Genomic DNA, 24,561 nt, shown 5'->3' with positions numbered 1-24,561 from the left:
AATGTGCACGTGTGAATGTGCATGTGTTTCTGTGTGTGTCATTGTGGGTGGCCACAGGTGTTGTAAACAACAACTCTGCATGTGTTATACTTGCTGTGATGCCTGTGTTGAGTTTTCCATGCTGTGACAATAATCATGCTTCAGTGTGATAACAGCAATCGGGAGAGTGAAGATGTTATTTAGAATAATGGCACTCCTGGAGTTAGCACTCCATATCACATAGAGATAAAGTACCTGGTAATATCTTGGCTGTGGTGGTGGACATTGCTTCAACCTGTTGTTGAAGATCAGCTGTTTTCTTGGCTACAAGAGATAATTTGTGAAACACTTGGTTGGTTGGGTTTTCATGTAAACAATACGATAATTTGTATGTGAACATTTTTTTATTACAAAAAAATATGAAAAGGACAACTGATAAATAAGTAATAATGTACATAAACATACAATTAAATCATTTTCTTTACATGCATGATATCTTTACACAGTTGATTGTTTCAAAGGCTTCAGGGTGATATTATATGTTTTTTATTGTTGGCTATAATTAATCTAATGAGTATGACATAACTAAATCGGGTGGTCACTCATCACATTCTGTGCAAATACACACTGATACACTCTTTCTCTCTCAAACACACACACACACACACACACACACACACACACACACACACACACACAGACAGGCTGCATCATTCAACCACATCACTGAGTCTTGAAAAACTGAATTGTGTTAGTACATTCAATAAGTGATGCAACTTCTCGAAATCAGGGAGCTTCCCTAATTCTGCCAACAAAGTTAGTGACTTTAGTTAGTTTTTGTTAGATTATTAGTTTATTAGTAGGTTAGTTTGTTAGTTTGCAGAGAGCTGTTAAACGCTCTTCAGGTTAGTAACTGTTGAACTTGAACTTTCAGAGATGTTAGTAGCTGGTCAAGGGAACAAAACTGTCAAGCTTCATTATAAAGATGTTGCGGTTCTTAAAAGGACTGCTCACTGATTAAAAAGCACATTCTCATGACACTAATGGATGTTTTTGGTAAAAAGCTTCTATGTAATGTGATTTAATGAACATCACTGGTACCGCGAGGCATGCTTGGATCTAATTAAAGATTAACAAACAGACATCGGGATTGAAATCATGTTTCAGTCAAAGAGAACAAAGATGTTAGTAATATAAGAGCAACAGGTGGGCCTGAACAGCCTCACCTCTGTTAGTATCAACATAAGGAGTTAGTAGTGGAGCTGAGGTGTGGCTTGGCTTGGGTCTCACTACATTTGTGGTGACAACAAGCCAGGCTCTCCCCTGCTAAGGTTGACCACACAGTGTACAGGCAGAGATACAAATCCGGTCTCTGAATATATTAATTGAGCCTGTGAAGTGTGACACAGATTGGTAATATCATCTGGAATCAGATCTTAATCACTTTTTTGTAAGGATTCTTTTAAAGTATGTGGTCAACCCAGTTTAATATCAGCAGTGTGTCTGCTCCTCTTTCCATCTTGTGGTTAATAACATTTCCCTTCCCAAGTCCTGAAAGCCTTCTTGACAAACTTTCTTTAACAATTTTTTCATAGATTTTTCTTCAGTGATTAATCTGAGGCGGTCATTTCTGGAAGAAGGATTGCAGGATCTTGAGAGAGGAGTGTGTGCATCTGACTGCGGGCGTAAAGCAGAGGGTTAGTCAGTGTGTTAGAAAGAACCAGGCCAGCCATCAGCATTCAGAGTACAGGTTAGTAGTCATCTGACCGTTAGCAGACATTAGTACTGTTAGATATTAGTGAGAATCTGTTAGTACAATCCAGACCTGGGTGGGAAAAAAAGCTATTTGCACATAATTATTAGCATTTGCTGTAATTAGCTTAAGTATCAGATGATGGGGCTGTAAGCATTAGGACAGTTTAATTAATGCCAGCAGGCGTCATTTAGAAAAATACACACCATTCATTTCCAGCACCATTCTTGTGATTATCTAAATCACAAGAATTCCCACTCAACTGGTACTTCAATGAGGTCGTAACAAATGCCAACAATCATTTGTAAATATTTTTTTATCCTCTTTCTGGTACATCCAGTGGCTAAAAGAAGAGCTTCAGGCATTTGAAAGGAATGAGAAAATCACTGTAAAGCAGCTTGTAGCTCATCAGATGTAGCTACATAATAATAATACACATGCACGTTTAGAGGGGTGAATATACACAAATACATACATACACACACACACGCGCGCGCGCACACACACACGCAAGTATAGCACATGCATAAATACATGCATTCACGCAAACACATACACCCGCACATAACAGTAAAGACCATTAAAACTGTAGTATCAAGGCTAATGATGAGGTTTCTAGACCAAAAAAAAACATACTGTGTGAAATTACACACCATCCGCACACACTTAAGCAGATGTGTTTTTTTAATATTACAGGATTAAAATATTAGCGCTTTCCAGTAATGGATGCTAGGACTAGTGACAGTTAACACACAGGAGGACAGCACTGTTCAAACACAACCTCTGGTAAATTTAAAGTGTCATCAGGGGAAGAAGTGACTGAAGTGTTAGAACAAGGTAACCAAGTTAACAGAGTGAAGAGGGCACGGCACACAACAGCCGAAGAAAGCAAGCATGTGGGGTTCAATGGCTGCAGCTGTATGAAGCTGTACTCACAACGCAACTGTTAAAACACTACCCTGGAAAGTGGAAATACCTTCCCACTATAGCCGATCACGCTGACACTGACTACAAAGAGGTTGGTGTCATTTCTAACTCTTCAAAGCTCTTTTCCATTATGCACGAGGGCTGCAGAGGTGGTCTCTCTCTCTCTGTGGAAACACTCGAACATGGATCCTCTCCTCCTGAAGGTCCAGGACTGCAGTGACGGCACCATTCATCAATCACTGTGGGAGAAATGAGGTGACAGCTGTTGCAGTAGTGTATGATGATGTGAGTCACATTCCTGTTGACCTTCTTTACAGGACATGCTTTTATGGAAGTATTTTTGTCCCAGTCTAACAAAAATGCCAGGATTTCCAGGATAATCCTGCATAATGTTGGATAAATAAATCTGGAAACTGTAGATTATGCTAATCTGATTTGGTCACGGTCTCCACTCTTCGTTTGGTTTATCTCTCCTCTTACCCACCATAATCCTGGAAAGGAGAGTAACATATAGCAGGAAATATGGCAGCGATTTAACACATAACTAATCTCTTCTCTATCTGTTCCCATTTATCTGCACCCTCAGCCAGCACAGAGGCTTAACATAGGGATACATACTGTATGTAGGAAAAAGCATGAAAGGATTCTATAAAAATGGGCTCTGCAGTTTATATTCATCCAAACTCATATAACAAGTCACGGTATATAGTGTAAAGTGAATATGAGGGGAATAATAGTCTTAGTGGTGTAAATCTACTGAGATATGCTTTACCGGTGTGTGAACGCAGCACAGCAGGGCATTGGTGTAGAATGAGGTCCAGTGTGAGCCTCGATCTGCCTTTTATCGGTGTAACTGGAGAAGAACACACAACACAAAGCAGCAGAAAAGTGGAACACAACCCAGCTGTCCTCCCATGATGCCCCAGGGAACGCCTGCTCTTTTACTTTCTCGTTTCTCCTTACCGCTTTTTTATTTACACACTAGTAAAAATGAAATACACCCACTGTTAAAGATATAAGTCACTTGAATTAGTATAGGCTTTGTTGATGTCAGTTGCCTCACTGTGTGTGAATCATGCTACCAAGTAGCTGGATATTGTGTGTCACCCCCCTCATGATGGAAATAAAGGTAATCCAGCCTGTACACATAACCTGTCGCGCTGTTGGTTCCCATTTGGATCCTCCCAGACATGTCAGCAGCTCTGTAGATGAATCCAGCGTAGTCCATGCAAACAAGGTTACCTAAAAAAATAAAAGCAGTCTGATGAATTGAGTGAGTCGACCATTTCCCTGTTGGTCATAAACATAGTTTACATGTTTTCGTATTCAATAGCCAGCTCCCTAAACAATAAAGAAAAAAAAATACAGGCTATAATCAAAAGTTTATGGCATGTACAATGGCCTTATAGGCTGCTGTATATGAGGAAATGATGTGGGCTATAGGTGCACAATATACTGTAGCACTGCCTACAGCTACAGCTTGGCCGAGATGGAGAAATTCGTGTCTCTAATCCTGCGTGTTTCCACCAGAAATAGTTTCTCTATGAAAACATATTTTACTATTCATAAACCCTGCATGGGTGTCAGATTGAGGCAGGAGCACCACTAGGCCCTTCGCTGCAGGAAATTCGGTAGTCGGTGTTTGTTTATTCAAAGAACAGAAAAAAAGCCAACATAAACTAGTTCTATAAGCCTAATAAAAACAGGCCATGCAAAAGAAGAGGAGGGTAACAGGAGCCGTGGTGTCTTTTTTCTGCTACCAGTCATCTCCAGGTTTCTCACGTACCTGTCCCGCAGCATCCAACGGTGAGAAATGAACACATCGTCTTCTTCTTCTTCTTTATCTCCATGCTAAGAGCGAGCTGTCCAACCTTCGAATACACACCGTGTGTGTGTGTGCGCTGTGACTTCGCCTGCAGTAAAAACGTTGCTCTCCTCCTGCACCCACAAGCTACGCACTAACACAAGCCGCGGCTGTGCGTCGTCTACATGGCTGCCGAGCTGAGACAAGCAGATGTGGGAGTGCCAACAACAGCTGCGCACTGACGGGAGTCCGGTCCATGGTAAACAGGATAAAGTGTAGACTGCTGAAGCCCCAGGACAAAGAAAATGGATGGAGCGTATTAAAGAGAACAGCGACGTCTTTAAGTGAGCGAGCCTGCACTGAGCCCAGTTAATCAGCGCTCTCGCTCTCCAGCTGCTGCCACAGGTTTATGCTCTTTTGTATGCGCGCCCTTCATCCACCATCTGTGTTTCCTGGGCAACCGCGGACTGCCTGCAGGCATCAACACAACCAGCTAATACACGGCATCCACCTCAAACCACAATACACTACAGTAACCTACGCTACTTCCAGAATTGAACTTAATAGCTTACTGTAACATAAACAGTCTTTTAAAATTTAATTGTTCACCTCCATCCACAAATATCTGTATTGTCACATAAAAGCTGAATTGTGACTGCTTAATTTGTTTACTGATGCTATTTGTTGTTTTGAAGGAAATGAATGAAATAGATTAACAAGAGTAAAGCCATTATATAACACAATCATTGTCTTATCAACACAAACACATTCTCATAAAAGAAACACACCCAAAATGCATTAGAAGCACAAAACCAATAATGTTAGTTGGATGATGTAGGGTTATTATAGTAGACTACTGCTATGTTATTAATGCCAAGTGTATCATATTTGATAGGCCTACCATCTTTGAGACCTCGCTCTGCATCATCAGTGTCATACTTTTTCTTCTAAAAACTGTATAAAACATAAAATTTAAACACAAACTGCGAGCAAATGCAAAATGCCGGATATAAGTATAATAGGAATTAAAATTAAAAATGTGGAAATTGCTGTTTGTCAGAAGGTCCAATAAAGACTCAAAGAATTAGAATTCTCTGTCAATTATTTGATGGTTCAGACTATGAGTGGCACAGATGGGCTATTTGAAGAAAGCATGCTTTTTGGGGCCTATGGGTGGTGCTAGAGGAAAGGACATTACAGTGAGATATGTGAGACGTGTATGGATGAGTAAACTTCATTATAATGCTGTTATGTGTAGAACTCCAAAATGGAGAAACTGAGGGATCGATTTCATTTTTTGTTATGGCTCAGCATCTAGCTGTAAAAGCAGTGGTTCTGCAGGACTGATCAACAAAAGAACCAATAACAACTTAATTTATTAGAAAGTGTAATGAAAATTGTTATGTTCACAACCCTTATTGAACTTTGAAGATGTAGGCTATGCTCATGAACTTTCGGTGAACTTCGAAGAAAGTGCAAGTTGCATTTTTCTGCTCTGCATGGGGCAATATGCAGGTGTCCGTCTTTATTTTGTGATGATTACGCAGTTCTCTCCTATATCCAAAACCACAGTGAGATGTCAACAAAATGTCAACATGCTGAGGTGTGAAAGAATCACAACAAACCTTCAGTTACAGACAACCACTAGCTTTGAGTTGTTGATCTTATAATAGCACAATGTGTCAAAACTACAAAAGCGCTAAGTGCAAACTTGTACTATGCAAACTTATTCTGAAAGAATGCTATAGGCTAATGTGGACAATGTATGATGCTGCCAACAATGAGGAGCGTGTAGCTCCTTCTCACTCTTGTGCCTATGTAATCTGACCAAATCTCAGTGTGCACTCTCATGCAGATGTTTGTGTGTGACAGTCCACCTCTTGCAAGATAAAAAAAATAAAGTACTTAAAGTGCAACCTTTCTTTGCTGGATTTTCTCTCTCACACGTTAAGCTAAACCCCACGCATCCCCCAATTGGGGTATTAGACATAGGCCTACAGAACAACCACAGAGCCTCTAAAGCACTTATGAAAGAATATAGCTAATCATGTTTTACATCAAATTAAACAGCAGAAACTGGCCTACAATGTGTAAAAACCATGTTTATGACCTAAACACTACTCAAATAAACAACTAAACATCAAACTTCATGAAGCACCTCTGTGTGGACCCAGTCCACATTTCTGGCTCGTATTATGCAAAACACATCAGCTACTGCTCATATGAAAGAGCCGGCTACAAAGATTGGAACATAGCACCCGCGGCTAACACAGAAGCTAGCCTACCTCTTTTATATACAGTCTATGGAAGCTACACAGCAGAGACAGCAGAGATGAGACAGAAGACAAAAACGAGCAAAGTCGAGCAAACACAGACACTGCTTGACCAAAACATGGTTGTAAATTTCTTACCTTTGCTGTTTTGCCGTGAAAAGTTTGTTTTATGGGTTATTTCCAGTTTGAACTTTGACCGGTGTTACATCTAAATCGGTCCGGCCGAGGCACTCTAGCCGCGACCATAGAGGCCGCGACCGACGGCTTGGGGGAACCTTTGCGCCGCACACAACAGCCCAGCTGATTCTGATTGGCTGCCAGTACTGTCAATCACATCAACGTGGGTATAGCCTCATTGGTTAGAATGAGCTGTCAATCACTCGAATCAACCAATCCGCTGCAGAGATATTATTATTATTATTATTATCAAATCTTTATTTCAGACCCAAGGGGATCCATATCGCCATAAAAGCAGAATAAGATAATAAAAACAAAGACAGAATTTAAAAAAAACACAGAGATAGATAGAGCTATACCTAACCACCAAATAAGCGGGGTCAGTGCAGCTTTTACGCAGAGGGACACAGAGGGCCTAGAAAGTAGTTGTTATTTAGTTGGTTTGATTCTTTTTCAGTTAGTTTATGCAAATTGTGTGAAAATAAAGATTAAACACTGGTTTATAGTGGCAGGTGGTTCCAAGCTGTGCCAAAAATGGACATTTTGGAAAGCTCGCCTGAATATTTTGTAGTAAAATCTCAATAATTTTTGTAGGCTACTTCACTTTATCAGAATCAACCACTGCAGAGATCATGTTCATACATTGTACAATCATTTGATAGAGGTTTTGAGCTTTAGCAGCATCATTCTGAAGGACACTCCTCCAAAATATGATTTTTTGGGGGGCGAACTAAATTTATTTAATTTTTGCTGTGTGTCATCTTCATTTATTCTTCACCAGTAACACATATACTGAAATTTACACATCTCAGCAATTTCTCATTTTTTCCCCTTTACTATGACACCAAAATTATTCAAATAGACCTTTATACTCATTTTATTATGGATATGCAATTTTCGAGAAAAGGCCTAGAAAATAGGCTTGGTTTTTTTAAAGGAAATTTCCACAACAAAAGACAATCTCCATTTTCACTCTTTGATCTTTATCAAAGACCTACTAATAATTTCCAATCCATCTGTCCCTGTGGAGGAGGTCCTGGCAATGGGAGACTGTGTGGGACACCCCAACCAATCCTCAGCTGTAGAGTCTTTTTTCCCAAAATTTACTCCTTTCGAGACCCCTGAGTGGGAGCTTCAGGACAGTGGGCTCAGGGTGAACGAGCGACAAAATGGAGCATGTCCAGTCTTTGAGGAGACAGGTGTTCATGTCCCTCACCTGTTATGTTACCTGTATGTCTGTCTCGGACCAAAAGGTGTCCATCAGAGTCCGACATTTCACGCATGCAGCACATGCATGCAGCACATGCAGAATTAAATGGTATAATAACAGGCGGGGACGCGGTATAGCTCAGTGGGTTGAGCAGGCGCCCTATATGCAGAGGATACAGTCCTTGGTGCAGCCAGCCCCAGTTCAAATCCAAATCTGGTGGTCCTTTGCTGCATGTCATTCCACCTGTCGCTCTCAACTATCCTACCACTTAAAGGTAAAAAGCCCCAAAAATGGCCGCCGGGAGCAGCTGCTTGGCCAGAGGGTTTAGTTTTAGTTTTATTGTGGATCCCCATTAGTCCTCACCTTGGTAAGGACTATTCTTCCTGAGGTCCAGACACTCAAACGTGACAATCAAAACATAATACAATAAATTACAGAATTAAATAAATGAAAAACAACAAAATAATAATAATAAAAAAAATTTACAAATACAAAACAACCTTGACTTTTCAAAACCTTAAAAAAAGTTATTTACTAATAATGGTGGGCCGGAGGGAGCCTTCTCCCATGGTAAAAGTCCCTCGTCAACCCCTCTGTGTCCTGAGCCGCTGGCCAGGGGACGTTCAGTTGAGCCGCGGGTCGTTTGCAAACTCGTACAGGTTGTTATTCACCGGAGCGGCTGCTTCGGTTGAGCTGGGGGGTCTGGATTACGTGGGGAAGGTAGAGTCCTCCTCTCCTACTTCCGTGTCATCAATTTCAAGAATGTCAGAACCAGTCTCACCGTCTACATCGTCGTCCTCCTCTTGCTCGAAGATATCTTCGAACAGCAGGGGTATGGGCTCAACTTCCTCCATCGTGTCCGCCCAGCTCCTCGGGGCTTGCGGCTGATGGGTCGCGTGGTCCTGAGCGGTACCTGAAGTGGCAAGGGAGGGGTCTTTGCCATCAGGACCTGTCACAGACTGTCTCAATCTCCTCTCCAGGATCTTCACCGGCATCATAGAGCAATGTTCACAAACCTGCGGATGCACTAGCTGAGTGTGCTTAGCTCCCATGCACACTGTGCACATAGGGTGGGGTCTCTGCCCAAAATCCTTGCTCCACATGACGTGGGGCAATTGCAGGAAGAGCCCTTCCCCTCCTTCTGCCCATCTCTTGTAAAGGGGGATGTGGGGGCAGACATGCCAACTGGGGGAGAAATGCGGTACTAGGGGGTGAGCCTAGTTTTAAAAAAAAAATCTATAGAGTATATCGGTGTGAGCCTAACTATAACCTGTTATGTAGTAGAGAACAGTCCACCGCTACGCGTTAACTATGCTCCGAATGAAGTTGACTAACAAGCTAATGTTAGCACCTAGTTGAGCTCGAGTTAACGTGAGCACCTGGTGACCTGTCAGGAAGTTTGCCACAACGCGGTCGCAATCCCACCGTAAGTAGGCCTACTGTCAGCACAGTCCAGAGTCTGTTGGTGCCACGTTAGGCAACGTTTCCCTTGGCAGGACGTCTGGTAGCAGTTAAGCTAGCAACAATCTCGACAACCAGATGTACTGAGGGAGCTCTCGTAATTTCTCTGAGGAAGAGAGCGAGAATGGCCCGGACGGGGCGGTCGACCATGGTAGCCTATAGAGGGGCGGGACCTTCCCCACACATCGACCTGTCTGACAGACGTTGTGTCATCGGAGCTTCCGTAAGGGTCTTGCCAGAAGCGATTCCCATAGTGAAACACAGAGTGAAGTTAGAAAAATAACTGAAACAAAGGAAAATTATGTCTTATAACCTAATACAATAATCACAAAAACAGTCAAAAGTATTTAGGCTCAACAAAGGTCTATGACATCCACAGTACCCTAGATGACAATATGGCAAACATTTACACATCCTCCCTCTGAAAGTGTAATTCTACTGCTGCAATAAGACTGCTATAAATCCAACACAGCAGGGGTCACTTCAAACAGTCACACTGTACACTGTCAGACACTGAAATGGACCGTACCATTTGTACCAAATGTTTGAGCATCTTCCTGGTTGGCCTCACCCCATCAGTGGCATGAGCAGTCTCTGCTCCAGTGTCTGCACCTGTGTAACTGTAGCCAGATTGACATCGGCTACAGTGGTGCCGTGACCCGGATGCCCTGGGTGGAGTGAGTTCAGCAGGGGTGAGTGTAACGGACCTTGGATGCAGCTGAATGTAATAAATAAACATATAAATACAAGTAACAGGCAGAGCAAAGAAAACAAAGCAGTATGGTGGCAAATTGACCTGTGAAATGTATAAAATAAGATAATTAATTTGAAAACCATATTCGATAGAACTATTTGTCTGAATGTTTCCTTTTTCTCAGATTAAACATTTAAAAACGTTCTTTCCAGTCTATGACATTGTAACAGAGGGTTGGTCATGACAGCTGCCTCTTGCTGCCTCTTCATAATTCTTCATCATTTTTACAAAAGGATAGGCCTACATAGTTTTTGTTTTTGTTAAAATGTGTATTTATGGTTCAGTGTCAATAAAGGCAATAGAAATAGGACTCAAAACTGCAGGTTTGAAAAGCTCCTGACAGCTAGGATCCATGGATAGTGATTGCATTGTTGTCAGTGTGTTATCCTTTAAGTGTAGGTAAACTTCAGAGTGTTGACAAGAGGAGTGGTCTCTCCTGCATTAGTGTTTGTTTAGGGACATTGGTATTTCAGAGATTAAACCTTTTCTGAAGTGACCTGTCAAATTGTAGGCATTTGAAGCGAGACATGGATCATCCTAGAATCTAAAGGTTTCATTCATTTGTCATTTTGTAAAAAATAAAATAAAATAATAATAGGCCTACATAAACGTGTTTACAACGGGTTTAAAATCAAGATACTTAAACCAAAAAAATCAAATTGGGTAGACCCTGGGATAAACTAAGAAGGAATTAAAATATAACATAGGCTATAAAATGAATAGAGATTATATGCTTTTGTTATTGTCCAGTTGAGGGCGACAGCGTGTGTGCTCGCCGAAGTTTGGCCTTCTCGAGATGCCGTACAAGTACCAGTCTCTCTCTCTCTCTCTCTCTCTCTCTCTCTCTCTCTCTCTCTCTCTCTCTCTCTCTCCCCAGGCTCTGCTCTCTCTCTCTCTCTCTCTCTCCTCGACATCCGGGATATTTACAACATTGACGGGCGGCAAATTTCCTCGCTGCCCATGCATCGGTCAGGTCTTGCAGGTCTCTCCGGCCTGTGTCAAGTCACCGAGCATCTGTATGTGAGTAATGCTAAGGCGGCTAATGACTCCGCTCAGGTATCTAAGCATGAGATAACCTGCGTCATCAACGTTACCGAGACCAGGGGTCAGTGCCCTGCTCTCCCCGGGGTGGAGTACATCCACATCCCGGTCTCCGACTCTCCGCTGTCCCCTCTCAGAGATCACTTCGACCGTGTGGCAGATAAAATAGAGCTCGTAGCAGAGCGCGGAGGCCGCACTCTGGTGCACTGTAACGCCGGTGTGAGCCGCTCCGCCGCGCTGTGCATGGCCTATCTGATGAAGCACCGAGGAGTGGCTCTCCTGGAGGCCCACAGGTGCGTCAGGACCTGTCGACCCATTGTGAGGCCCAACAATGGTTTCTGGAAGCAGCTCATCCGATATGAAATGGAGCTTCGTGGATGCAACTCTGTCCGCATGACCTACTCCTCCATTGGAGAGATACCGGACTTGTATGAGGAGGGGGCCAGGAATATGATGCCAGTGTGAGGACTTTATTTTACTGCACTACCTTGTGCGGGCCACTGGTTAACAGAGGTGTGTGCATATGTGCAGGATGTTGATCATCCCTCCTGACTTATTATGGGCAGACTGAAGCACTGTTGCAATACTTTATACTACTCAAGAAAATATTGTGTTGTATTATAAACAACTTTCAGCTGGGTTCTTTAGTGTACAAGAAATAAACAAATGCATCCCAGCCTATGTTTGTAAAGGTTCAGATGTGTGAGTTTGTTCTTTGATCATCTCACAAACCATTCGATTTTTCCTCTGACCCTTTGGATGGCTACTTTTACTTTTTTGTAACATTGAGATTTAGATCGGATGCAATGTATTTGTCCTTGATTGTTTTTCCATGGTTGTATTGGTACTTTTAGTTATCAATATCTTAATGTCTTCTACAGCTGATTATTACCACTTACCAGACCTTAAGTTACTGAAGCAGCTCTGTTGATGAAAGAAAGTTTGGGAATCCAGCTCATCTGAGACTTGAAAGTACAAAAGCATTTATTTTAGAGTCATCTGAATTGGTTCGGCAAAGAAACACTTTAAGGACAGCAGTTCCAAACAAAATGAAACAAATACTGGATACTTCATTGAACTCATTAGCTGATTTTCTATTTCACTGTTAAAAAAACAAAACATTAACTTTCTTTCCAGATTTCACAATAAAAATATATTTTTGGACATAATATGGACTGATTTTAATTACATCTCTTTTCCTTTTATATCAGATCTCTTTTCCTTCTATATCTACAGAGCAGCTCTCCATAGGTTATGACCAGTAAAAATATATTAATTTATGAAACAGGCACAATACAATAATCACACTGAATCACAGTAAAGCAATTCAAATTTTGGCACAAGTCTGTCAGCTATAAACATTAACACACACACACACAAATCTATTTTAGACAGTTAAATCTAATGTATTAGTGGTCAACCTATCCCCACAGACACATCCTTGCAATAGTGCACTCTCAATGGTCAAAACACCACAGGTGTTGGCCAGTTTCCTCGTATAAAATACCTTTGGTCAAATCAATCAACATTTCAGACTAGAGTTCAAGACAAAACAACAAGTGACACATGGGCAAACTTAATAACCAGACTGACAGTTTCCAGATAACATTTCAACACCAGCCTCACTACACAGGTTGTTTTGCATGATATTCAGCATCTAGACAAAATAAGGGACCTTTATGTACAAAACATGCTCATTAGTTGACTCATTCAACTCATTGGGAGACTGCAGAGAGAGATGAGAAGATCAACATCGCTCTTACATTTGTAAAATATATGCTATAGTGAAGCTATGTTCAGAAGGCTGCTAACTTAGCTTAGCTTCGCCTAAATGCTCCACCTCCTGAAATTGTCAAACATTTGACCCAAGGTAAAACTGTGGCATGTTGTTTTTACACTTTTGTATGGATACTTATCTTACTCAGGAAATTAAAGATTGCTAACACATTCATCTGGCCAACACTGTCATACTTAAGCACATCTAAATGCAGTATTGATACATTTTAACTAAACAAACATTTTAAACATCCCATAAATCTACACAGTATTTTACAAGGATTCAGATGGCTTATTTCGTTACACAGTGCAATCACATGTCCTGTACAAACAAGGCTGGAATCCAAACAGCTAATATTTTCATCTGCTACTGAAATATCCTGAGTTCAGGACCTTAGTCAGGTCAAATTACAAGATTGCCTAAAAAGTGGAATAACGACACAGGTGCAAAAACAACATGCTTATTTAACCCTCACTGCATTTCACTATGTCCCTCAATAAGGCAACAATTTTATCTGCATAGTCATGCAATAAGCATCTGAAGGTAGAAAATAGAACAATGTCCATTTAACACAAATTAATATCAATGCAGAGGACACCAAGGAAACATCTAACACCATTATCCACTCGCCCTCTTAAAGTGTATTCAGCTGCTCCAGGCAAGGGCTTCACGAAAACAACTTGAGATCACATCTGGAAGAAAAGGCAGAGAATTAAGAACTAGTTCAAGGTAGTTGATCAAAAAAAAAAACGAAAACAAATTGAGGTAGGTTGGTTATTTATATCAGCAACCTACATGTTGTTCCAGCTTCTGGTATTCTGTTGATTTAGGTCGACGTGTTGATCTGGATTTCTTCCCCTCCAAAACATAGGCAATTATCTGGAGAGAGCAAAAAATAGACAAAAAGGTTCAGGATAATTTTCATCTGGTTTCAAATGGCTGATCTGGTCTACAAAACAGAGGTGAATTTCATTACACAGGTAACAAACGAGAGTCAGCAAGTAGATCCATTTGTCTTTGTGTGCTCCATTATGTACCACACAGTACTTTGCAATCAATGATTAGAGCAGATTATCAGCAACTCAAAGAAATGGTTGGATATTTCTCAGAAAAGTGTGCATATTAATTTTCTTGCTGAAATATATGAGAAGATTTATACCACTCTCATAGCAGTGTAAGTATGAAGCTACCACCAGCAACTGGCTAGTTAAAATCAGACCCCATATTTCTTTGAGACAAATGTGGCAATGAACTGCTCACTTCTGCTACAGAGCTAGCACTCAGTACTTGTATTTTTTTTTAAATAAAATTAAAGTATCCCATCTGTTTGTTTCAACAAGAATGCACAGACCTTGATGGTTGTCACACTGAGCCACTGAAATCTGGGTTAACCTGAGACAGGAAGTGTGCTTCAGTGAGGTCTGAATGAGAACAAAACTTTCAGAGGACAAGTACCTTCCGCTTGTTGTGGTAAGTGATGTACAGCACTGCCACCAGCACAGCTGTAGAGACAAGGTAGGCAAAGAAATGACTGCTTTCTGGTTCGTCCTTCATTCCGGAGGAGGGATATTGATGCTTGTCCACACCTTCCTCATCAGTGCCATCCCCTGTTTTCTTCTCATTTGTGTCTCCACCTTTCTCATTTCCACCATCCTCTTCTTTTTTCTCATTTGTGTCTCCGCCTTTCTCATTTCCACCATCCTCTTCTTTTTTCTCATTTGTGTCTCCGCCTTTCTCATTTCCACCATCCTCTTCTTTTTTCTCATTTGTGTCTCCACCTTTCTCATTTCCACCATCCTCTTCTTTTTTCTCATTTTTGTCTCCGCCTATCTCATTTCCACCATCTTCTTCTTTTTTCTCATTTTTGTCTCCGCCTATCTCATTTCCACCATCCTCTTCTTTTTTCTCATTTTTGTCTCCGCCTATCTCATTTCCACCATCCTCTTCTTTTTTCTCATTTTTGTCTCCGCCTTTCTCATTTCCACCATCCTCTTCTTTTTTCTCATTTTTGTCTCCACCTATCTCATTTCCACCATCCTCTTTTTTTTTCTCACTTGTGTCTCCACCTTTCTCATTTCCACCATCCTCTTCTTTTTTCTCATTTTTGTCTCTGCCTATCTCATTTCCACCGTCCTCTTTTTTTTTTTCACTTGTGTCTCCACCTCTCTTGTTATCATCATCCTCTGTTTCCTTCTTTGTGTCTCCACCTTTCTCATTTCCACCATCCTCTTCTTTTTTCTCATTTTTGTCTCCGCCTATCTCATTTCCACCATCCTCTGTTTTTTTGTCAGTTGTGTCTCCGCCTTTCTCATTTCCACCATCGTCTGTTTTTTTCTCAGTTGTGCCTCCATTCTGATTTCCGCCATCCCCTGTTTTTGGCTCATTTGAAACTCCTCCTTTCTCACTATCTGTCTCTCCATTTTCCTCACTAGCATCACCTCCTGAATTTTTGGGCTTAGGGTTAGGACCAGTTAGTTTTTTTCCCTTTTTCCCTGCATTGTCCGTTTGCGTTTGACCAGCCTGACCTTTTGATTCATCAGGTGTTTCTTGATTCTTGGTCTGACTGTCACTTTCTTCTGCAGGTGACATTGCTTGATTATTCTCTGCTTTACTGTCACTGGCATCTGTGCGATGATCAATCGCTTCTCCATGAGCAGCTTGTTTAACATTCTCTTCAACATGGATTGGCTCCATCTTTTGGGCGCTCTCAATTTTTGTTGGTAAACCTTTAAATTAGGAAAATAAAACAAGTTTTAACCAGCAAAACAAAAGCATGGTGACAAGTAAAGCAACAATAGTCTTTTGAATTCTTGGTTGGTGACACAGGACACACCATTTCTCTATTTGTTTCCACGGCAAAGTTTTGAATATTTTGTCAGACCTTGTTATTTTTTCTGATGCCCACACTTGAGGATCAACCGACAGTGGGACTTTCCACTGTAACCTTCTGCCAAATGTCCCCTCCCTGCTCTATAATTGTTTCCTGTGGCTGCACGGCTACTGTTGAATCCTCCTCTTTCACATGAACCTACTCATAACTTGAGTTCATTTGTTTTGGCTTGTACCACAAAGCAGTTTCAACATACGTATTTGTTTATTTGTTTGTTTGTTTGTTTTGTTTAGGGTTAGGGTTAACCTAGGTTAACCTAACATTGGCCATCTTAGGTAAAATGTGTAACAAACCTGGTTATACACTGGCTCACACTTTAAAAAAAATGTATCTATGCAACTGGGTTTATGTGAAATAGGTGGGTGTTAACAACATTGCCAGAACTATGTAGTCACCCAGTATGATATTAAAGGAAACGCCGATACCTGTGGGCAATTGACTTAAAGCAACATCATAAAGTGAGCAACATGATCTAATGATTGGAATGACAAGAAGAAACACAAATTATTTTTTATCTAAAATTGTTTAAGTAGAATTTGAAATTATTTAAGTCAAGCTGACTTTACCATTTAGCACTTTTACTACTATTTACTACAGTAAACACATGCATTAATTATCATTAGGTTTCTACCTGAATGTTTGTATTTGTTTTGTTTTACTCCTTTACCTGGCTAAATATGTAATGCAGTTGCAAAAAAAGTAAAAGTAATGTCAGAGAGTTTCTGCTACTGAAGGGGAAAATAGTTGATGTCTGACGAGGTCAAACTGACTGAGATGTATTTAATATTTAACAGTGTGGATCATTTTCCTAATGAAAGACATCAGAGCGTTTAGTTTTTATCTCTTCATGTTATTCTAAACCACAGTGATAGAAGAGGAGTGTAAAAGCATCAACACTGTCAGGAATCCTGTTGGGATTAAAGAATCCTTGTTCAATCAAAATCAAACTTTAATCGTTATTCTGTAGTTTCATTAGTGTGATATCCTCCCTCAGTTTGTCTTTAGTCATCTTACTGTAAACTCTAGTTCTCGTCTGGGTTCTGTTGGAATTATTATGACTCGGGCTGTTGGCAGTTGGTGTGCAGTATTAGCCTACTTAACATGGCCATTTCCCCTGGTAAGAGGTGAACCAACGTGCTAGGATTGAAAATCCAGAATGAAACCTGAAATCCTAAAGGCCTCCGGAGGGCCAAAGCCCCGAGGACTTGGTTAAGCCAGATAACGATAAGATATCCTCGGTATGATGACTGTGATTTGTAGTGCTGGGGCTATGGGTGTGTGGCCTTTTTATTAACCTGCCACAAGCGCCATACTGTGTAAACAGGACACTGGAGAACAATGGAGGTGTGATAAAGTCAGTGAGCAAAACTAAACAGATCAATCCAGTCATGTTTTTGATTTGTTCTGTGTTTTTGTTTCATTTTATAAAGGTTATTGAGCTTTTCAATGTATAGATATTTGGTTTTGAGTTTGTAGTTACAGAAAATTAAAGTTAACCAAACAAAATTATCCACTTTACTTTGTCCTCGTGGTCCTACAAGACAACATGAATATTTCCAATGTTTCTATTCAGTAGAAATGTTCCCACTGCACAGCACTGACCTGTCATTAGTTCCACCTGTGTCGCGCGACTTAATTCGTAATTTAGCAGTCGAGGGGAAGAGAAGAGGGATTCTAGAGAGAGTCTACTGTTTCTCTAACAATGACTGGAAGAGAAAAAAAACGACGCAAAACTCCACTCACCTGTGACTAAGCAGCAACACAGAGACACACTGAGGAGCAGAAAAATCGTCTTCATTGTGTCAACACACCGGAGTCAACACACACACACAAACAGATGTCCTCCGCTCGTCTCTGCTTATCGCTCAGGACACAATCCGGGTCAACTACCTTAATGCGGTTTGACAGGTTGGAAGGTTTGACAAGTCCTGTTCCTGCTTCCGTGTACAAACCAGCCCGCTCTTCTTCTGCAAATAAAACACACAAACACACAGAGCGACACACGGGGATTTTACTGCTGCCACCTACAGGACGGCTCTGTTAATTCATGCTCAAACACCAAACTTTCTTTTCTTTTCTTTATCTCCCTTTTAACCGATTTAAATAGAATAGAATAGAATAGAATAGAATAGAATAGAATAGAATAAGACTTTATTAATCCCCTAAGGAGGGAATTGCCGTGTAGTAGCCTAATGTCACAGCAGCAAGAACACACAAGATACAAAACAAGACACACGATAAGGTTGCGGTAACGATGTTCGCATACGTGCAATAATAACAATAAATATAATTCATAGATTAAATAAATTTGCGGATAAAAAATTCACTCACCTTAGGCTATCTGAGGAAGTAGTGACCACGTTGAGTTGTCCCTGAACTAACTAGATAGGCTATCACATGACCAGACACAACCAATCAGATGTCAACCCTCGGTCTTGCAACTCAGTGCAATGTGTCAGGCAAATGTATTGTCATCATGTGTCATCAAAATGTTGTTTGTGCGGCTCAGCCAGGGAAGATCTGAAGCCTCTATAGCCATTTTCAGTCCTGGTCACAACACATTCTCTTCACAAATGTCTGCACTTATGCATGTAGTATTGTATATGGTAAAACAAGACATGTTTACACATCAGAGACAGTCAGCTTGATGAATCCTGGTGTAGAAAGGAATCCAGTGGGAGGCCAGACTCAGCTGTCATCGCCTAGTCAGTCAGGTTGATTTGAATGGCACATGACACCAAGGAAGACTAAATATTTAGATACACATACTGTAGATGCTACTGTAGCCTATTTGAGACTGACATCCTCCTATTGTATTTACACTCCATTGTACTCAACTGACCTGAACTTATATGCAAGAGGGCACTGCTGGGGAATTAAATTATATGTCTATTGTTATTGTTATACAAGAAACATTGCTGTTTACAGGATTCACCACAGGAGGAGTGGAGCGGATAACATTGTGTTATTACTGCCACCCTCAGGTTAGGTGCTGACATGATGGAAGTATTTACTCCATGACATGGTTGTGTTACTACTTGGCCTCATCAGCAGATGGCAGTATTGATATATAGGCTAGTGCAATAATTTTAAAAAGACCATCATGACACTAGATTACCTAATATGTATGTGTTTACAGGGTGTTTCAAAAACGATCAACTCATTATGTTGTCCATGTAACAACCTCAGAGGGTATGAATACTGCTACAGTACTTATTCCAGCAGTAAATCAAAAGAATTAGCCTTAAGTCACATAACTTTGCAGATGAGAACCATGGTTATTATATTTTAGGGATAAGGGCTGAATGTGTGCAGTAGCTTGATGAGATAATGACTCAAATATTAATTGGAGGTGTTTTACATGTCAGCTGAGTGTGGGGGACCTATGGGTGCTTGTAATGAATATGTCTTAATTGTGCCAGGCTCTTTGACATTTGAAAAGTCCAATGATCCCTCTCATTCTTGACACACATTTGCATTTCCGTCTTTAAGGTCAAATGGGTGTGAATAATACATTAGGAGCTTCTTAGGCTCACAGCCAGCCATACCTATCTTCACAAAGGCACCAGCTGAGTCTTGCTAAGCTCAGTGAATGTTACAGAAACAATCAATTAGTATCACTTTAGGAAACCACGTGTGAAGCAATCAGCATCCTGTTATTAGCGGGACTATAAGGTCACAGAGCCAGGATCAGATTTACTGATTGAACACAATGACAGAAACTCACTGGTGTCAGTATTTGTTATTGTGTTGATTTTCATCAGTGTTATTAATGATGATGCTGATGGTGTGGCGTTTTCTGTGTTTGGATTTAAAACAAATCTCAACTCATTTCAGTGACTTCTGAAATGACAGTTCTAGGTGCAATATTACGCAGGGGAACTATAACAGGGTTAACCTGGAATAAATTCAAGATCAAAGGAAGGCCCAAAAAAGAACCTTGGCAAGAGATTGGAGGAATTTAATGAGCAAAAATTAACATGTATTAAATCTGACCTTGTGCTTACATGGCAGATGTTGAGAGAGGATGCGAAACAGATCTGTTATTACAGATAAACAGGTTACATTCTCAGTGGAGTATGGGAACTTTATGATAGCATTTCTTTTATTACGTTTCAACAATAATTTTATTGAATAATGAGCTAAATACCTGTGCTTTAGAATCCTTCTTGCCCTGCCCACCGTGTACTAAAATTCACCCCAGAAATGCTGTAATAATCATGTTGTAATAGATTTCATGGAATTCCCTTGAATAAAGAAACAAGTGAAAACTATGAAAATAAGCAGCCAACGGTATGGAGTTATATTTACCAGAAGAATACCTGCAATAACCAGCACGTTTGAAGTCATTCTCTTGGGGACTGAATTTCATAATAATAAGGGTACTGTCTTAGCAGAAGTGAATATCGATGTATGGCCTCGAGGAGACAGATTTGCTGGGTGTTTTGACAACTCATTACCTGTAATTTCACTGACGGATTGGTGAAGTGGCTCAGAGCAGGCAGCCGTGGCACCAGAGACCGTGTGGTTTTGCTGGGAATGATGTAAGATAGAACGGCAAACAAGCAAAGACTTATTATGGCTAATGATTGCTTAAAACAGAGTGGGGAAGACTTGACAGTTTGGCGCCTCTATCTGGGGTGGGGGTGGGGGGGCCACAATCGAAACACATCCTTAGTCCACCTGGCTACAGTTTTGGGAGACTGTGCAAAAAATAGGAAATTTTGTTAGCCTATATGAAACTGACATTTGATGCTGTCACAGGCAATTAACAGTGAATGGATAAATGGATAAATAATGGCTCAGCTGACTAGTACAGATCTCTGTCAACATAATTTATGTAGAATCTGTATGCTTAAAATCAATTAATACAGAACTGTGAAGTGTGTTTGGCGATGCTGTCAAATAAATCGTCTTAATGGAAAAATGTATGTGGTAGTGGGCTCGCCCGGGTCACTCTTCCCACCCCTGCTCTGACAAAATTGGTCCATCCCTGGCACTACTCCTCATCTCCAAAGCCACCAAAAACTGTAACCTACCTTGTGTATTTTTCACTAATTGAAATGCCTAATGAGGTCCCAGGGGCTCCATCCCATTACCTCTGAGTTAATTAAAGCCTAAGCAGTGTGCCAAACGGTGAATAAAGATGCAGTAAAAGTGCAAAAGGAACAGGGAACCCGAGCAGGGTTCAGTGCGCTGGGATGGGGCTGACCTGCTTTTCTGTCATTGTTGAGGGACGTTATATTCCAAGAAGGAGCAGATGTCTATTATTTTTTTATTTGTATTTATTTTAGGCTTGACATTTTTTTTGTTACCCTGGTTCAGGCACTCATTTTCCAGTGTGGTTAGCCTAATTCTGCTTTATTAAACATTCAACTCCTTGCTACCATCAGCAAGGATTTTATGAAGATGTTCCCTGTTTACAGCTGAAGCATAACATGAGCCTAAAAAAATGACAGGTGTGTTATGGACTTTTATTCAATACTACTGTGGCTGTAATAACATTATACTGCTTATTAAATCCACATTCAACACCTACAAAAGGCAGTTATCAACTTGTTATACTCCGCGGTCACTATTATGAGAATATTAATACAAACCACACTACCCTCTTAAAGAAACCTCTCCTTATTAAATGACAAAAACACACATGTGAAAAGACAGATGGAGACATTTCATTTAAGAAACAATTTCAAATGTTTATTTAACATGTCAAAGAAGGGGCACACACTCGTGAATTGAAAAGGGGGGGGGCTGCAATTATTGGCCAGTACTATGACTTAAACTTAATACTAACATTAATCAGGTTTTGGCTAAAAAGAAAACATGTTTTTGTTCCTTTTTGTTTTTATAAAGAAACTTTATGTACATTGGTTCTTTTATACAAGAGGTTCATTGGATAAATGCATCAAAAAGAAACCAGTTCTGCAGTAAACTTTACAAAAAATACATTTTGTTTCATTGAGAGATGTAGAAAAGGAGACAGTCAAATATTGACCAATAATATTTCTTCCTTTTCATCATTTAGAAAAAAAGTTGTTCTAATACCTATTTTAAAGAAAAGCAATATACAGCACAATAAATGGGAGAAAAATTTGCTTTTGCGGATTCATTCAGTTGGTTTGGTTACCAAGGAGAGGGGCTGCGACTGGAACAGGGCGTGATGGGAGTGAAGGGCTGCCTGATGGAAGGGGGAAGGTGGGGAGAGCATCGAATGGTGCAGAGAGGTGAAGGGGATTGGCCGGCTGAGGATGGGTGTGGTCGAATGGCTACCTGAAGTACCAAGTGGGATGGAGATGGCGGGTTGGGATGAGGAGGAAGAGGAGGAGGAAGAAGAGGAAGATGAGGATCCAGAAGCCTTTCCAGCTAGGGAGAAGTGGTGGTGCATGCGCCCCTCCGGTTTGGTGGTGAGCGATAACGGCTGGGCCTGCTCAGAGTGAGTCGCGGCGGGAGCAGCCGGGGAGGCCAAGGCTGCAGAGGGAGTGGCTGGCGAGTCCAACATGCTGCCGTGTGACGACGCAGGGCTGTCACACATCTTCTCTGAGGGCAGGTACTGCACACACTGCTTCTTGCTTCTTATTGAGAAGTCTGGGGGAAAAGGAAAGGAGAAGTGAGAAAGCTGAATTATGGATCTCCTGCTGGCTTCAAATCTGGTTCAAGTCCCCCAATGCCACCGGTGACAGAAGTGAAGGAGTGATTACTACAACAGTGAAGACGATGGTGGTGAGAGTTCTGAAACATGACTTGTGCAAAATCAACTTGAAAAGATGCTACAACCAAGCCAGTGAAACAGGATGTTAGACATATTCAGATGGCAGGCATTTATGAAGCGACAAAAATAACACACTACATTGAAATGTGTACCGACATGTGAAAAGCTCTTTTTATTTTGTGGTCATTTGGTTGCGCAACAGCAGACATACCTGCCGCTATTAGCACTGAACCTCATAAGCTGCTTGTCAAAGTACAGAAGCAGGGATAGAAGTTAGTATGTGTTAGTGAAGAAAAGAGTCCATGTAAAAAAAAAAAGGCAGATAGAAATAACAGTATAAAGGTGTAGTGTCCCAAGTTGCACTTCAGCTTCGCAAGAAAAATAAACCTCTCGCTGTTAGTTTATGCAGTTTTCTTTCATACTCCAGTAAGTGAAGAAAGAAAAAAAAACAAATAAAAACTGTCAGGAAGAAAAGGCCCCCTTACCTTCTGGTTTTGAGTCTGGTTTGTTCTCTCTCTTCCTCTTTTTTCTCTTTCCCTGTACAGATGAAACAAAGCAGTTTTTCATTGTGGAACTAAACCACCTCAGCAACTTCAGCTTATGAGGACAAAAGTGTGGTTACTATAATTACACATTTAACTGAAGCTTGCAAAAAAAAAAAAAAAAGTTATTTTTTTTCTCTTCTAACTTCCTCTATCCAGTGATTTAAGAGCCAATGGCAGAAATGTCCTACTCACATAGTTATCTCGTGCTGACCATCCTGGATAGAGCTGGGAGTGCAGTTGCCGCTCTTTTCTGGCTAGCTCGTAGTATTTGGCTTGTTCCTCTCTTGACAGGGAATGCCACTGCGGACAAAGACAGAGTATATCAAAAGACTGCTAAAGACACACACACACACACACACACGCATAGTTATAAACGCAGATGCACATCTCTGTCAGTGCCACTTACCCGCCTTCCAAGGATCTGGTTGATGGCAGCGCTCTCTTTCAGAGTGCACTCTGCCACTACTTTGGCTCTCATCTCCTTCATATACAGCATGAAAGCATTCAGGGGCTTCTTGATATGAGGCTTTTTGTCCTCCTCTTTCTTGGGAGGAACGGGGGATTTCCTGCTAATCCAAAACATTAAAAAAGATGCTGTTAATGAAGCATGAATGATGGAGAGGAGCTGGCAAAAGACAACACACACTGCGGCCACAAAAACGGGTTTTAATGACTATTTGAATGGTCCTTACGCATGCATCGAGGGGCTGATGTTGTCACCGCTGGGCTCCTGCTTGATGGCCGGGGAGACGATGGCGGGATGGGGAATGCCGGTCTGGTGCAGGCTGTGCGGAGGTGGAGTCACCATGTGGGGGGAGAAACGGCTGGACACCAAGCTAAGGAGGCAAAAGGAGGCAACGTTTAAACAGTCGTGTTTGACAGCAAAAGTCTGTTAATCCGGTGAGAAAAGGTTCAGCGGACTTGGCACATTTACTGCCCTGCCTTAGCCTACGGGTGAAACCCACCATGCCCACTGCCTCTGTCTAGACTAAATTCATACACACAATGACTTACATGCTTGCTTTTTGTTCAAATAAAGACTTTTTCAAAAGCCCCTTTATTCAGCAATGGCTGGAGAAAAGTGGAGTGTGTTGTTACCATGGTGACAGCATGGCCGTGACACCTGAAACCACTTTCCTTACCACGTTCCAGACCATGGAGAGCGTTCTGACAGCCGTTCGCACACAGAACACCTTTTACAAAGTGGCTCTCTCAATTTCCAATTGTTAATACAAAGGAGCATTGTAGTGGACAAAGA

General features: G+C 41.1%; 3 protein-coding genes and 1 long non-coding RNA gene across 15 annotated transcripts in view; 1 reads left to right on the top strand and 3 right to left on the bottom strand.

Moving 5' to 3' along the window:
• Positions 1-376: 376 nt before the first annotated feature.
• On the bottom strand, positions 377-4,977 carry LOC146981746 (uncharacterized). The gene is made up of 3 exons (XR_015036604.1): positions 4,446-4,977; positions 3,432-3,901; positions 377-2,898 (listed from the first exon to the last, which is right to left on the bottom strand). It is a non-coding gene; the product is annotated as an uncharacterized LOC146981746 (long non-coding RNA).
• Positions 4,978-11,245: 6,268 nt separating this feature from the next.
• On the top strand, positions 11,246-12,548 carry LOC146981745 (dual specificity protein phosphatase 18). The gene has a single exon (XM_085787264.1). It carries the CDS (start codon positions 11,299-11,301, stop codon positions 11,842-11,844), a length of 546 nt encoding a protein of 181 aa, XP_085643390.1. The 5' UTR covers positions 11,246-11,298; the 3' UTR covers positions 11,845-12,548.
• An 89-nt stretch (positions 12,549-12,637) lies between these two features.
• Positions 12,638-18,013, bottom strand: tgoln2 (trans-golgi network protein 2). 11 transcript variants are annotated; one of them, XM_085787261.1, is made up of 6 exons: positions 17,790-18,013; positions 15,379-15,882; positions 15,190-15,270; positions 14,612-15,126; positions 13,952-14,035; positions 12,638-13,848 (listed from the first exon to the last, which is right to left on the bottom strand). In XM_085787261.1, the coding sequence occupies exons 1-6, from the start codon at positions 17,842-17,844 to the stop codon at positions 13,843-13,845; spliced, it is 1,245 nt and encodes a 414-aa protein (XP_085643387.1). In that variant the 5' UTR covers positions 17,845-18,013; the 3' UTR covers positions 12,638-13,842. The 11 variants fall into 11 exon arrangements, with proteins under 11 accessions (XP_085643387.1, XP_085643389.1, XP_085643383.1 ...); XM_085787263.1 differs by having other exon boundaries at positions 14,612-15,030; XM_085787257.1 differs by having other exon boundaries at positions 14,612-14,934; positions 14,998-15,882.
• A 3,711-nt stretch (positions 18,014-21,724) lies between these two features.
• Positions 21,725-24,561, bottom strand: part of tcf7l1b (transcription factor 7 like 1b) — a 35,942-nt gene continuing 33,105 nt past the window's right edge. Inside the window, exons 8-12 of one of the 2 annotated variants that reach the window (XM_085787246.1) lie at positions 23,996-24,139; positions 23,710-23,872; positions 23,496-23,603; positions 23,244-23,295; positions 21,725-22,634 (exon numbers count right to left, since the gene is read on the bottom strand). In XM_085787246.1, coding sequence (XP_085643372.1) covers positions 22,156-22,634; positions 23,244-23,295; positions 23,496-23,603; positions 23,710-23,872; positions 23,996-24,139 — 946 coding nt within the window. In that variant the 3' untranslated portion in view covers positions 21,725-22,155. The remainder of the gene's footprint in view (positions 22,635-23,243; positions 23,296-23,495; positions 23,604-23,709; positions 23,873-23,995; positions 24,140-24,561) is intronic. The other variant, XM_085787247.1, reaches the window with a different exon arrangement.

This window comes from Trachurus japonicus, chromosome 9 (genome assembly GCF_045865225.1).
Source record: "Trachurus japonicus isolate A0001 chromosome 9, Traja_1.0".
NCBI lineage: Eukaryota > Metazoa > Chordata > Actinopteri > Carangiformes > Carangidae > Trachurus > Trachurus japonicus.
Note: the sequence above shows the minus strand (reverse complement) of the source record. Positions and strands in the feature narration are given on the sequence as shown.

Excerpts from the sequence above, each read along its gene's own strand:
- LOC146981745 (XM_085787264.1), top strand. The coding sequence starts at position 11,299 with ATGCATCGGTCAGGTCTTGCAGGTCTCTCCGGCCTGTGTCAAGTCACC.
- tgoln2 (XM_085787253.1), bottom strand. The coding sequence starts at position 17,844 with ATGAAGACGATTTTTCTGCTCCTCAGTGTGTCTCTGTGTTGCTGCTTA. Across the intron at positions 15,883-17,789 it reads GTGTTGCTGCTTAGTCACAG|GTTTACCAACAAAAATTGAG; the intron begins GTGAGTGGAGTT and ends CCTAATTTAAAG. Across the intron at positions 14,036-14,611 it reads CTTACCACAACAAGCGGAAG|ATAATTGCCTATGTTTTGGA; the intron begins GTACTTGTCCTC and ends TGCTCTCTCCAG.